Source organism: Maylandia zebra, unplaced genomic scaffold (assembly GCF_041146795.1).
Source record: "Maylandia zebra isolate NMK-2024a unplaced genomic scaffold, Mzebra_GT3a scaffold11, whole genome shotgun sequence".
In the NCBI taxonomy this organism is placed as follows: domain Eukaryota; kingdom Metazoa; phylum Chordata; class Actinopteri; order Cichliformes; family Cichlidae; genus Maylandia; species Maylandia zebra.
In genome coordinates this window covers 5,670,671-5,685,746 of record NW_027490041.1, presented here as the reverse complement: position 1 = coordinate 5,685,746, position 15,076 = coordinate 5,670,671, and the positions used below count along the sequence as shown (strand labels likewise).

The 15,076-nt window shown below is 44.1% G+C and overlaps 2 protein-coding genes across 3 annotated transcripts in view; both read right to left on the bottom strand.

The window, feature by feature from the left end:
• LOC143415939 (uncharacterized) overlaps positions 1-15,076 on the bottom strand; it is a 282,785-nt gene that overhangs the window by 155,264 nt on the left and 112,445 nt on the right. The gene's annotated exons all lie outside the window — the stretch shown is intronic.
• Positions 972-5,598, bottom strand: LOC143415944 (uncharacterized). 2 transcript variants are annotated; one of them, XM_076881332.1, is made up of 3 exons: positions 5,230-5,598; positions 2,232-2,912; positions 972-1,906 (listed from the first exon to the last, which is right to left on the bottom strand). In XM_076881332.1, the coding sequence occupies exons 1-3, from the start codon at positions 5,359-5,361 to the stop codon at positions 1,214-1,216; spliced, it is 1,506 nt and encodes a 501-aa protein (XP_076737447.1). In that variant the 5' UTR covers positions 5,362-5,598; the 3' UTR covers positions 972-1,213. The 2 variants fall into 2 exon arrangements, with proteins under 2 accessions (XP_076737447.1, XP_076737448.1); XM_076881333.1 differs by having other exon boundaries at positions 973-1,906; positions 5,317-5,598.

The following is a 15,076-nucleotide window of genomic DNA, read 5'->3' as shown; positions in this document are numbered from 1 at the left end:
TTTTTCTCTCGCTGTTCTGGCTCACAGCGCTGCAAACACAGAAATAAATATCCCCAAAGGTGTGAAAGGGAGCTAATTAGTAAGAGTATTGTTACTCTCCGCAGGAGTAGTCCAGCAGTAGAAATCAGTCCAATAACAAGGTGTGTAACATCTAGCAGGGTGACAGAAAAACCCAGGGCAACTTCTAAGGACCTCAACGTCTCTCTCACATTGTGTTTTTTAAACATGCTTCCATTTGTCACTTCAGTCTTTACTCTGAAATACAGGAAGAGAAATCATGGCTGAAACAATTTCTCATGAAACCAGGGGTGTGGTCCAACAGTCAGTTTGGTGAGGAAGGTTCCTAACTGAGAGAAGTGACCCAGAAGTATCTGTGTAGCAGCCACAATGAATCCAGATCATGAGCTTTATTAACTGATCAAAGTCTCTTCTTTCATCTTCTGTATCATTCAGTTTGCATTGGTAATGCCCATTAATGTAATGCTTTTTTAAGACCAGCAAAACTTTATTTCACTTTGGGTTAGCTGGGATAAGTGATGGATGGAGGGAATTTTACTTCAGCCACAGAAATCCTAAACAGGAAGGAGGAGCAGAGTTACAGTGGATCACTATCCAGCAGGGAAACAAGGTTTATTTCAATTTCTTGGCCATGAGTGAGATTTACTGAGTGGGCAAATTAGGGAGACGACACCATCAGATCCCGAGCCCTCCATGTGTTAATCAAGAGACGGCTGCTGTGCTACATCCATAAATAATGAATAAATTAGGAGCTAAAGCTGAAAGGACAGTTTATTTGTACCATCTTCACGTGAACACATTCAAGAACATCACAGATGAAGAAACATTAAAAACTTCCACACTACATAAAGCAAGAAAAATAGTTTTTCTTTCAGGTGGTTTCAGAAAAACAGAAACATCAAACATCTCCAAGACTCTCTTTGAAAGAACTAAAAACCTTTGTTCTCATGGTCCAATCATGAGTGAACTCCCCGATGAAGCCTTGTGTGCTAAAACATGTCAGAGTTTTAAAGGTTAAACATGAGTTTCCAAAACGTTTTGCTGGAGAACAATGAACTATTTGACTGAGTTTCAATCATTTACAGACGAGCAAAACCAGGACAGAGAAAAAAGGACAAAACTGACTCAGTAAAACAACAGAAAAGAAGATCCCATGTAGATCTGTATTATGTAGAAGTTCAGCCCAGCAACCAGTTCAGTTCAACACAAGTTTAAATGATTCTATCTGAACTCTGTGGAGCCTGATCTCAAGCTTTTTGAGTCTGACACAGAAACCAGAGGATCTTTCTGTGTCTTCAGATTCACTGTGATCCAGTGATGGGAGTGATTTCAGCCCTGAGTGATCGCGCTGATGTTTGCACAGAGCAGACAATGAGGTGAATGTTTGGGCACATTGGTAACAGTGAAACAGTTTATTAGTAACGTGGGATCGTTTGTGTGCAGAGTATGAACTGAGATTCCTGAAGCTCTTGTCACACTGGTCACAGCTGTAGTTTCCTTCCATGTGTGCACGTTCATGCCTGTTACAAGTACTTGAATGTGAGAAGCTTCTGTCACAGTGTCTGCACTTGTGTGGTTTCTCTCCTGTGTGGACTCGTTTGTGTGTTTTAAGCTGACTTGCAGTGGTGAAGGATGACCCACACTGATCACAGAGGTGCTTTTTAACCCCACTGTGAATCAGTTCATGTTGTTTTAAATCACTTGGTGTGGTGAAGCTTCTCCCACATTCTTTGCAGTATTTCAGTTTGTCTCCAGTGTGTCTACGTTGATGTACTTTTAGGGTCTTTTGCTGACTGAAAGTTTTTCCACAGAGGTCACAATGAAAGTCTTTCCCACCACCACAGTGATGACAGGGTTGAGAACTGGATCCATCTGTGTCGCTCTGCTTCTAAACAAAGACACAAAGACAGTGTAAGTCAGTCCTTCAACATTTGTATCCTGAACGTCGCCTGAAATAAAGAGCATCTCTGCAGACGTCCAACTACATTTGACTGTTTCAGTTAACACACTCAGTTTACTGGGCTGCAATAACTACAATACTACCACCATAATACTACAGTAATACTAAAATCATAACTGAAAGGAAAATCTGAATAATCACTCAGAGCTGCTTTTCCATGCAGTAGAATTGCTAACATGCTAACACAGTTTAATGAGCAGAGTTGTTCCAAACAGTCAGGCTAAAATGACAAGATAACAATATAAATACATACCTCACAGTAGCTGCACTTGTAGAGTCTCTTTCTGGTGTGGATCTGTTGGTGTTCTCTCAGGTAACGTGGAGATTTAAAAGTCTTCTCACACAGGTCACAGTGATAAGGTCTCTCCTCAGTGTGGGTAAACATGTGTCGTTGTAACTGTGCGTCTGTTGTAAACTGTTTGCCACACTGTTCACAGCAGTACACATCATGTCTGGTGTGAATGCGTAGGTGTGTATTTCGGTTCCTTCTCTGGCTGAAAGTTTTTCCACAGATGTCACAGCTGTATGCCTTAATTCCAGAGTGGGTAACTAGATGCCTCTGTAAGTGGCTACTGCGAGTAAAAGCTCTGCCACACTGATCACAGCTGTATGGCTTAATTCCAGAGTGGGTAACTAGATGCCTCTGTAAGTGGCTACTGTGAGTAAAAGCTCTGCCACACTGATCACAGCTGTACGCTTTAACTCCACTGTGGATGAGTTGGTGTTTTTTTAGGGAACCCTTCAAGGAAAAAGACTTTCCACACAAGTCACAGCTGAACGGTCTCTCTCCAGTGTGGATGACCTGATGCTGTTTTAGTGAAGCCCTCACAGTAAAACCCTTCCCACACTCGTCACAGGTGTGTTTTTTCTCTCCCTTTCTTCTGTGAGGTTTGTCGGCCTCCTGAGAGCGCTGACTTCTGGCTCCATGTTGGTCCTGCAGTGACAGAGATACAAACAGAGGCAGTGAGTGAAATGCAGTCGTGGAACAAACTCAACCTTCAAACTCCATTAACACTAGTTTTAAACCTGAAGGTGGAGCGTGGCACCAAACACCTTAAAGGTCTCTTATCCCCACCTGCTGGTAGTTCTAACACATTACATCCAACCTGCTGTTAAAGATAATTCATGACTGTTCAAACACTAAAATCATGCACACACACACACACACACACACACACACACACACACACACACATTATTTTATAAATTAGATTATTTTGTTGTTTCCTATTACATATTTCTATAATTTGTATAGATTTATACAGAATTATTCAGTGATAATAAATCCTATGTTTGTTTTATAAGGAACCCCGTTAGCTTCCACAACAGATGTTGCTCGTCTTCCGTCAAATACTCACATAAAATATTACACAATAAAGTGGATTCAAGATATCCACATAATTTCACTCTTACATCCACAGTGAGGTTTCACAATTGTTCAAATATAAGCAATCAATAATAATAATAATAATAATATCAATAACATTGAGGCACATTACACAAATTTCAAAAACAAATCATGTCTTACAATATTTACAACAACTAAAAGCTCTGTAAATCGGCTTTTAAGTGTTCATTGAAGTTTTGAATAATTCTCTAATTTTTTAAGGCAACTTATTCCACTTAAAAGTTGCTCTAAATGTAACAGTTTTACAAAACGTTACTTTTAACTCGAGCATTTACTAAATTGCAGCTTGTTGAAAACTGTGTAATATGATGATGTATTTCATCTGGATACTGCAGCTGAGCAGAATAAATGTGGTGTGTTTAACAGAATTGCTTTCTTTAGAACTACAAGTAAGCCATAGAATATTTTAGCCTGTACAGGAAGCCAAGAAAGGTTATTATGCATTTTATCAATATTAGTATAGTATGAACATCTTCACACTAATCTGGACGCCTTATTCTGGACTAACTGAAGTCTGTTAAGATCTGTCTTATTAGCTGCTGACCAAATGATTGAACAATACTCCAGATGAGACATTACTAGTGCATTAATGACATCTTTCATAATGAAGAAGTGATACACAAAGAGCATTTCATAGCCATAGCTATGCCTTGTCGGCAGAGTTATGTGACATTAGTGATGTTTGTACTTTCAGCGTTAACTTGGTTTTAAAGCCTTTAAAATATACGCCGTTCAATAGTCGACCTTCATCTAACAGAGAATGTGATGATTTTGTGGATAATTAAAGTCAGTCATATATCCACAAACACAACAAGCTGAAAGTCAGTGATGCTGCTCGGTTTGCAGTCCTGAACATCACGGCACAAGCAGGATTCACTGCACTGTTAATGTTAGCTGTGTTATATTGCTGCCTCTGTTCGGTGGTGTCGAGCCAAACGCACTTTAACGTGTGTTTGAACGAGCTGACGGTTCACTCGTTAAGCTGAAAGAAAGATGCTTTAATCACAGCAGTCACACATGTGTCCACTGCACCATCTGGAACTCTTCTTGTTTACACTCGTAATAACACAAACACTAAATCCTGCTTCTCTGTGCTGTTGTGTAGCAGTGTGTACACCTGAGACTGTCACCTGTCTGTCTGTCCTGCACTCTCTCTCTGTTTCTTTCTCTCTGATTGTGGAATAAAAGTATGAACATGTGTTTATAAGTTACACTTGTGTTTGAATCCTGCAGCTTATCACACATTTGATTTCCATGTGTGACGACTGCAAGTGTCCAGAGTGAGGACAGACTGAGGGAGCCACTGCTGCACATCATCTGTGAGGCATTGCAGCCCTGATGAATCAGTCTTATTAGGTAATGTTCAAATAATGTGATCATCCCAGTGTTTTCAGTGTGGGAGAAAGTACTCAGGGCCTTCAAGTTACACACTATGAAAGGCAGCAACAAGTTTAATGTTCAGAAACCTAAAGTCTGTATCAGCAGCAGGATGGAGCTAAAAATAAATGTTGGTTTCAGTTCTATGAAGCTTTGAGTGTTTTGGATCAGTAGCTGCTGTGTTTGTTGCATCATATTGCTGTAACTGTTTATATGCTTTATATATTCTGAGCTAAGTTGATCTATAGTGTTACATCATATTCTATAAGGATGTTATGTGTTTGTAGACTTTCTGCCCAGTTTGACCCATTTAGCAGAAGTCAGCCTGTTTAAGGCTCTGATATCTATTCTGTGTGACTTAAAGCAGTTATGACATGGTCTGATTTTCTCACCCAATAAAGGAATATTTCATATATCAGTCTACTCTTCATTCTATCAGACACAGTTATCACACCACAGTTATCACCCCACTTCCCCTGCCGGTGGCAGACTCCCTCGGGTGTCGGTGTGTTGGTGGTTCTTTGTATCTGGGGGTGGGCGTCCGGGTACACACCGGCTCACTCCTTGGCGGCCGCTTATTGGGGCTCGCTCGGGCCATTTCAGAGGTGGGGTGCCCCCGGCCTCTCGGCCTGGGGCTCAGTCACTCAGGCACAGCTGGCTGCCGGCGGAGCTCACGGGCGCGTCACTGCAACTCCCCCTGGCTTCTGCTCCGCGGCTGCTGAGTGAGCCCTCATCTGGGACTCTCCTCAGCTCTTACTGGGACAGTGGCGCGGCTGCCCCTCTGTGGGTCTTCCTTGGTCTCTTGTGTTCTGGGGGCCTCTGGATGTCTGGAGTTTTGATCTCCTCCATACATGCTTGATACCATAAAGGACGGGGCTGTGGCTCCCCACACTCCCTAGCAGATCATTACATGGAGAAACCTTTGGAATGCAAGCATGCTGATCCACACAGGTATGCACACAGGTGTACACACAGGTATTCACAGACGCGGACTACAGCTTTCTTGGCTGCTGCCTCAAAGCACACTGTGCGCTGTCTATCTTGAGTGTTGCACAATATCGTTTATTATTTAGTATCTACTGATATCTACTGCTAGCTAGTTTATTGTGATGGTGCTTTTTTTTTTCTATTATTATGTTGCTCTTTGTTGTTTGCTGTCTCCCCTGTTTTTTTTTTCTCCATACAGGTGACCCAGGAGTTTTTTTTGTTTGTTTTTTGTTTGTTTTTTTTCTCTCTTCCCCCCCTTCTCACCGTCTCTTCTCCCCTTTGGTTTTCTTTCTTTCTCTCCCCCTCTTTCTTTCATTCTTTCCCCCTGTCCTATCCCACAGTTATGTCTGTCCCGTTTGCAACTGAAAATAAAATAAATTCATAATTATAATAAAGATCAATCAAATGGACCAATATGGCAAGGCCATGAAATTCAAATTCAAATTTTATTTGTCACGTACACAGTCATACACAGTACGATATGTAGTGAAATGCTTGGACAACTGCTCGTGACCTAAAGAAAACAAAAAAGGAAAAGGCTATGAATAAGATAGGAAATAAATATGAAAAATTAAAAAGGGTAAATTTAACTAGGAAGGAATAAAATATAAATTAAGGTTAAAAATGAAATAACTGTACAACACAAATTAGAATGAAGGGTAAATTTAACTGGGAAGAATAAGATAAAATATATAAATTAAAGTTGAAAATAAAATAACTGTACAACAAAATACACAATACACAATATAGAACTATATAAGAATGTATGAAGAAATCTAAATATAAATAAATATATACACAATAACAGCAGCTGTACAAGTATTAACCGGAAATGAAGAATATAGTGACCAGTGTTGTGCAAAACCAAAGTCCAGAAAGTCCAGTGTGTGTAAGAACTGTATGTGTGGGTCAGTACTGTGTGGTGGTGTGATTGAGAGACCGTATCGCCTGCGGGAAGAAGCTCCTCCTCAGTCTCTCTGTGTTGGTCTTCAGGGAGCGGAATCGCTTTCCTGACCTCAACAGAGAGAACAGTCTGTTGTTGGGATGGCTGAGGTCCTTCACGATCTTCCTGGCCTTGGTCCAGCACCGCCTGCTGTAGATTGAGTGCAGGTCAGGGAGCTCGGAGCGGATGGTGCGCTCAGCTGACCGCACAACCCTCTGTAGAGCTCGTCTGTCCTGCATGGTGCTGTTCCCGAACCAGGTTAAGATGTTTCCCGCCAGGATGCTCTCTATGGTGCACGAGTAAAAGTTCCTGAGCACCTTGGAGGGCAGTTGGAAGTCTCTCAAGCGTCTGAGGTGGTAGAGACGCTGTCGGGCCTTTTTCACCACGGTGTTGATGTGACAGGACCATGACAGGTCCTGCGTGATGTGAACTCCGAGGTATTTGAAGCTGTCCACTCTCTCCACTGGGCACTCGTTGATGACGGGGGTCTGGTAGTTCCTCTCCTGCTTAGTGCTGAAGTCCACTATCAGCTCCTTTGTCTTACTGACGTTTAGAAGGAGGTTGTTCCTCTGGCACCAGTTCTCCAGATTCCTAATCTCCTTCAGGTAGGCCGTTTCGTTGTTATCAGAGATCAGGCCCACCACGACGGTGTCGTCAGCAAACTTGATGATGGTGGTGGAGCTGGTAGTGGCCACACAGTCATATGTGTACAAAGAGTACAGCAGGGGGCTCAGAACACACCCCTGGGGGGCTCCAGTGCTGAGAGTGGTGGAGGCTGAGACATGTCCGCCCATCCTTACTGCCTGTGGTCTGCCAGTTAGGAAGTTGGAGATCCACTGACACATAGATGAGCTGAGTCCCAGATGCTCCAGCTTGGTGGTGAGTGTGGAGGGAATTATGGTGTTAAATGCAGAGCTGTAGTCTATGAAGAGCATTTTAACATAATTCCCCCTTCTAGTGTCCAAGTGAGTGAGTGATGTGTGGAGGAGATGAGAGATGGCATCGTCTGTGGAACGATTTGGACGGTAAGCGAACTGTAGTGGGTCCAGTGTGTCTGGTAGTGAAGAAATGATGAAGTCTCTGACCAGGCGTTCAAAGCACTTCATCACTACTGAGGTGAGGGCTACAGGGCGATAGTCATTGAGAGAAGCAGGGTGGGGTTTCTTCGGGACAGGAACAATGATGGACTCTTTGAAGCATGTGGGGATCACCGACTGAGATAAAGAGATGTTGAATATCTCAGTGAACACAGGAGCTAGCTGGTATGCGCAGTCTCTGAGGATACGACCTGGGATGCCGTCTGGTCCTGCTGCTTTCCTGGTGTTCACTCTCTTGAAGGCTCTCCTTACTTCATGCTCGGAGATGACGAGCACGTTTCCGGTGCTGGCAGTATCTTCCTGTCTGCAGCCGTTAGCGCCGCTAACACAAGCATTGTTGGAGACCTTAGCTGCAGCCTCGAAGCGAGCATAGAAAGTGTTCAGCTCGTCTGCCAGAGTCACGGCCGCGTTCGTCATACCGGTTGTTGGTGCTTTATAGTCCGTTATTGTCCTTAGTCCCCGCCACAGGCTCCTAGAGTCACTCTGTTGGAGTTGTGACTCTAGTTTCCTCCCGTAGCGCTGCTTCGCCTCTTTCACCACCCTCCGCACGTTATATGACGCGGCTTTGTACGGGTCCATGTCCCCCGTCATGAGTCCCGTGTTGTAGGCAGCGGTGCGGGATCTCAGAGCGTCGCGGATGGTTTTATCCACCCACGGCTTCTGGTTGGGAAACGTTGTGATAGTCTTTGTCTCCACGGTATCATCCGCTAGTTTCCCGATGAATCCCACAACCGCTTCCGTAAACACGTTGACGTCATCGTCGGAGTTGTTTCTGAACATGCCCCAGTCTGCGTCATCGAGTGCGTCCTGTAACGCGGCCACCGATTGATCCGTCCAGCGCGCGACCTTCCTCTGAACCGGAACTTCCTGTTTCAGCCTTTGTTTGTATTTTGGCATGAGGAAGATGGCGGCGTGATCAGATTTGCCAAACGGGGGGCGGGATTGTGCCTTGTAGCCGTCCTTGACCGTAGTGTAGCAGTGGTCCAGTGTCCTTTCACCCCTGGTGGGGCAGGTGATGTGTTGATAAAAGTTCGGCGCTGCGCGTTTGAGGTTGGCGCTATTAAAGTCCCCCGTCACAATAAGCGCAGCGTCCCGGTGTTGTGTCTGGTGCTGTGTGAGTGCCTCATGCAGCTCGCATAAGGCGGTGACCGTGTCCGCTTGTGGTGGAATATAAACGGCACTTACAATGACCGATGTAAATTCCCGAGGTAGATAAAAAGGACGACACATGATGGACAGTAGTTCCAGATTTGGTGTGCAGGAGCGTGTGAGAGGAACAACGTTCGCACTGTTGCACCAGTTGTTGTTCACCATTAAACACACGCCGCCTCCCCTTGACTTCCCCGAGTCCCGTGTCCTGTCCATGCGGTGAACCGAGAAGAACTCGGCCGGCTGGATGGCGTGGTCCGGCACCTCTGGGTTCAGCCATGTCTCGGTGAAGCAGAGGAGATTGCAGTCCCGAATGTCTCTCTGGAACTTTATCCTGGCCCTGAGGTCGTCAAGCTTGTTCTCCAGTGACTGGACGTTGGCGAGCAGGATGCTAGGCAGAGGTGTGCGGTGTGCACGAGCTCTCAGCCTGTTCCTGACGCCGGCTCGCTTCCCTCTAGGCCGCCGCCGCTTCCCTTTGTTCTCCCTCGAGATCTCACTCGGCCAGCTCGGATCCGGAGTTAAAAACTTCGAATTGTGAGTACATTGTAAACCAATAGAAACAAGAGTGTCACTGTCATACCTAATGTACCCAATGGTGATGATTTTGCCGATTTAGAAACACTGAAAACGAACTTAAAAAAACAAAGACAAAGAAAAAGTGGTCGGAGCAGTCGTGACGGCAGCCGACCTCACCGGCGCCATCTTAATTCAATGATGATCCACTTGGTAAAATAAATCCGCTTGGCATCTTTCTTGGCCTCAAGACAACAATTCTGATGGCTATAGATCCAAACGGGACAAAAAAAAAAAAAAAAAAAGAAGACAGTTATCACAGCTCCTACGTTTGCTTTTTACACATACCGTATTTTCACGACCATAAGGCGCACTTAAAAGTCTTAGATTTTCTTCAAAAAGTACGGCGCGCCCTATAGCGCAGTGCGCCCTACTATAGCGCAGTGCGCCCTATACCTGTTCTTTTATACCTGTATAAAAGAACAGGTATGTGCATTATGCAGAACATCGTTGTTTTAACAACCCTGAAAATGCCAAAGAGACACGCTTGCGAAGCACAGTTTAAACTGAAGGCCATCAGCTACGCGGAGGAACATGGAAATCGAGCAGCGGCGAGAGAATTTAAGATTAACAAATCGATGGTTTGCAAATGGAGGAAGCTAGAAAACAAGCTCCGGCAGGTCAAGAAAACGCAGCTGAGTTTCCGCGGACATAAGGCGAGGAGGCCCGAGTTGGAGGAAAGACTCGAGCGGTGGATCATCGAGCAAAGAACGAGCGGGAGAAGCGTTTCGACGGTCACCATTCGGCTAAAAGCAGTTTCACTAGCTGAAGAGATGAACATTGAACATTTCCAAGGAGGCCCGTCTTGGTGCTTTCGTTTGATGAAACGGTGCCATTTTTCCATCCGGACCAGGACTACGGTAGCGCAGCAACTTCCAGCGGATTATAAGGAAAAGCTGGCCATCTTCTGCTCCTACTGCAGCAAACACATCGGCGACAAAAACATCCAGCCCAGCCACATCACAAACATGGACGAGGTCCCGCTCACTTTTGACATCCCGGTGAGTCACACTGTGGAGAAGCAGGGGACCAGCACGGTAGCGATACGCACAACGGGGTATGAAAAGTCTTCTTTTACTGTTGTGCTTGGCTGCCATGCTAATGGACAGAAACTGCCGCCTATGGTGATTTTTAAGCGAAAGACTTTGCCTAAAGAGAAGTTTCCAGCAGGAATCATCATTAAGGCAAATGAAAAGGGCTGGATGGATGAGGAAATGATGAAAGACTGGCTGAGGGAGGTGTATGTAAGGAGACCAGGTGGTTTTTTTCCACGCATCACCATCGCTGTTGATCTGTGACTCTATGCGTGCCCATCTCACAGCCGATGTGAAAAAACTAGTGAAACAAATGAACTGTGAGCTTTGCTGTCATTCCGGGAGGCCTGACAAAGGAACTCCAACCGCTGGACATCGGTGTGAACCGCCCGTTCAAAGTAAGGCTGCGAGCGGCCTGGGAGCGATGGATGACCGATGGAGACCACAGTTTCACCAAGAGTGGAAGGCAGCGCCGGGCGAGTTACGCCACAATTTGCCAATGGATTGTAGATGCTTGGGCTAACATGGCTGCTGGCTCTGTTGTTCGAGCTTTCGCAAAAGCCGGCATCGTTTCCGAGGAGCCGCACGGCACGGAAAGTGACTCTGACAGTGAAGAAAGTGAACCTGGCATGTTTGATGGAGATTTAGCGCAGCTGTTCAATTCAGACACAGAGGATGAGGACTTCGATGGGTTTGATTGATGATAAAAATGTGAGTACCAAACTTTGTTTTGCTCCTGCTTTATTTTTAAATATGCACACTTGTATGCTTGTGTGTTGTTGATGATGACGATTACTGGTAATAAAAATGTGAGTACCGAACTCAGGTTTGCTCCTGCTTTATTTTTAAATACGCATACGGTACTTGTATGCGCCCTATGATCCAGTGCGCCTTATGTGTGTGTTAAATACAGTAAAGGCACACATAACTGAGACATGATACATAGATATGATACATCTGTATACACACTGTCACAGATACTTGTCTGTGAGTGAAGTGATTAATATGATAACTATAATATTGGCCATATCATATTTACACTGACTTTAGTCTCATGAACAACATCAGCTAATTGTTATTTACAGCTAATCTTAAACGACTGTTCAGCACAGAAATGAAGCCCAACAATCATGATTCACAGTCCTGTGGTCTCAGCCTCAGATACTCATCAAATCACACAGAGCTCATGTAGAAACAAATGAACTAAATATGTTCTCCTTCATTTCTGTCAAACAAAGCTGTATGAAACGTTTCCAGCTGTTAGTATCATGGTTGCTAGGCAACCTGGGCAGCGCGACGGAGGCTAGACGTCCCATTTCACGAGCCTACGAGCCTCGCACTTCGGCCTTAGCGGTCTTTGAGTACGCGGCCCTTGAGGACTTTAAAGCTGCAGAACCTGAATCGGGATACAGCCATGATGATCTCCAGCCTCGTGCTCGCCAACATTCTCACCTGAGTTAAGAAGACGATCACTGAAATGGTCTCAGCAGGTCCTTTGATGACAGCAATGAAATGCAGTGGTAAGGCTTTTTGGGGATTAAGTTCGTTTTCATGGCAAAGAAGGACGATGCAGTTCATCTGATCACTCCTCATAACATTCTGGAGTGCAGGCAAAATGCTATTATAAAAACTTAAGCAGCAACTTCTCCAGGTTCCAATATTTATGCAATTCTCAAACCTTTTGGCCACGACTGTATAACCTCTTCTGAAGTTTAGTGGATATTATACATGGTTATGCTCAGGATGTGTCGGCCAGTTTCCACTGGAAACGCCTTTTGGTTAAACTGTCAGCGAGGAATTTGCATTTGCACTGTTACATTTTTATATAACTTTAATGCACATAAACAACAGCTGCTTGTTTCAGTGAAAATACATTGATGGGTTTTTAATAAAGTTGTGCAGCTGTAAAGTATTTTGTCTGCTGTCAATTCTATCGTCAGCTACATCGTTATGGCAAATGTTCAAATGTATATGGTGATAAATATCTTTGGTCATATGGTCCTGCTCTGTCTGTCACCTTCTGTGTTGAGCTCATTGTTTCCTCTGTAGTGGCTGAGCTGAGTCCAAGTAGCTGAAAATGTTCCTCTGCTGCTCCGTCAGACTCTCCTCCTCCTGCTGATCAGCTGGGACACAAAACAGATCTTTGTTAGGCTCCACACTGCACTGAAGAGTCAAAGTGTCTCATATGTTCATCTGACAAGTAAAAGAACACATTTTTGTTTCCCGAGGTGGGCAACTTGTTGGAAACAAACACAAAAGCTTTGAGCACTGATACCTGCCATTGCTGGCATTGAAAGATGCAACGCCAGCAATGTGGATTGGTTTGAGTCTTGACAATCCACATTGCTGGCATCTTTCAATATGTTTGAATGCACCAGTGTAAGTGCAGCCACTCAGACTCAATGTGTTCATAGAAACAGGTGCACATGTGTCAGGAGTTCATCCAGCAGTAGCTATGGCACTTGGCCACAGGGGGCAGCAGTGGACTGACCTGCATTTGAGACTGCTCCAGCTGCTCTGTGACAGTTAGTAGATCTGCTACAAATTGCAGATCACATGCAAGTTTTGGAAATGACATTATAAATATTCCTAACTTAGCCACGGCAGCCATGTTGATGTATTACCTATATTGGCTGAAAATGTTCATTTGCAGAGAAAAGACTGAATAACAGGAGTGGTGATTCCTGTAACTTTGTGTATATAATTTGGCATTTCTTACTGATGTAGGCCAAAAATAAATACATAAACTGAGCACCTGATGGCTTTGAACTTTTGTTGTCCATCTTCCATTGGTTTGAATTTTGCGCTCCAGTACAAACACAAATCCCCCAACCCGAGGATCAGCACAATTAACCTAACAGACCTACACCTTAGTTCACAGATTCACTTTGTCTAAGGTTGATTTCTGGGATTTCACACAACCCAGGATTCAGATCGTGAATCCATGATGGGCTTGGATTTACATCATTATCAATGAAATGTGCTCTACTTGGAAGCAGCCGGCCCCGCCCCTTTTGACGGGTTGTGTGAGACTTTAAATCATCAAACTGTAAATTATAAATTAAATTGTTATTGATCCTTTACCCCGAGTCCTAAAGTGTAGATTTATTTTCTTACTCTTCTTATATTTATTGTTTGTTTACTTGCACCGCTGTAACTGCAGCCTCGTCGTCTCGTCTCTCTATCCGGTTGTTCAGTGATGACAAGACGAATCCTACTTCCGGGCCTAAAGTAGTCTGCGTTTAATATAGCTTTGTGTTGTTAACATGTTTAATGTTATGTATTTTCTTCTATTTGATCTCAAAAAGCTCCTAAAACAGTCAGCGATCACTATTGACCTCCCTCGGCTTTTATTACCGCTAATCATTTATTTAAGCTCAGTTTTTAAAACCTTAGGATGTAACTACAGCCCAGCCCATGCAGCAGTATATGAATGACTAACCTCGTATTGTGGATAGATTATCTCAGTTGTTCTCCTGGCTGAAGTTTGGTCCTTTTACAGCATCCTGCCATGCGATTACATTTGTTCCTGACCACCGAGAACACTCACGTTAACTTTTATCGAGTGGAAAAAAAGTTAGCTTGTTTATATTATGCTAACATAGCTGTGTTGCTAACGGTCACGTAGCACATCATTATATACCAGCTAGCCCAACTTCAGTAACCCTACAAACGCCACTGCTGTTTAGTTTTCTGTCTTCATTTATGCTGGAAGTGATAGCAGAGCTGTACGTTTGAATTTGTTTCCAAAACCCCGCAGTCAGGACATGCTATATTGTATTTAGATAGAAGCTAGCGAGCTAACTCCCTGCTAACTTCTAACTCCGTTAAATGTCATAAATTCCGTTTTCATGGATGCCTGGATGTTAAACTCAATTGTTACACCTGGTAGAGCAGAACGCTGATCATTTTATTAAAGATGAAAGACTTTAGACAGTTTTTCAACTCTCAGTAATGCCATAGTGATCGTTTGATATATGGACCTGCAGCGGAGTTTAGGCCCAGACACGGCTAGTGACGTCAGACTGAACAACCGGATATGCTGGACTGTCTGTAGCGGAGATGACAATAAAGTTTATGTCTGTGAAGGTTCTCAGTCATCCAGGTCATCGTAGTCAAAGGAGCTTGCATAGAAAAGCGTCTGGACTTCTTTAAGTTACTTGAAGACGTTTCACCTCTCATCCGAGAAGCTTCTTCAGTTCTAAGGTCAAATGGTGGAGAGTCCCAGATATAAACCTAGTGGGAGTGACCCCCCACAGAGGGACAAAAGAAGAAGCTTCTCGGATGAGAGGTGAAACGTCTTCAAGTAACTTAAAGAAGTCCAGACGCTTTTCTATGCAAGCTCCTTTGACAATAAAGTTTACTTTGACTTCAGCAGCGCGCAGGCGCACCGAGGGCTCTCGTGCTCACTTTATATAATTTAGAAAAAACATCGGTGCAGATTATAAGTCTGTATCATAATATCTGTTTGTTGTGTTGTTTTTATTTTGTTTTGCGAGTTGGTTATTAGATGCCGCTCCAGCCAGCCAG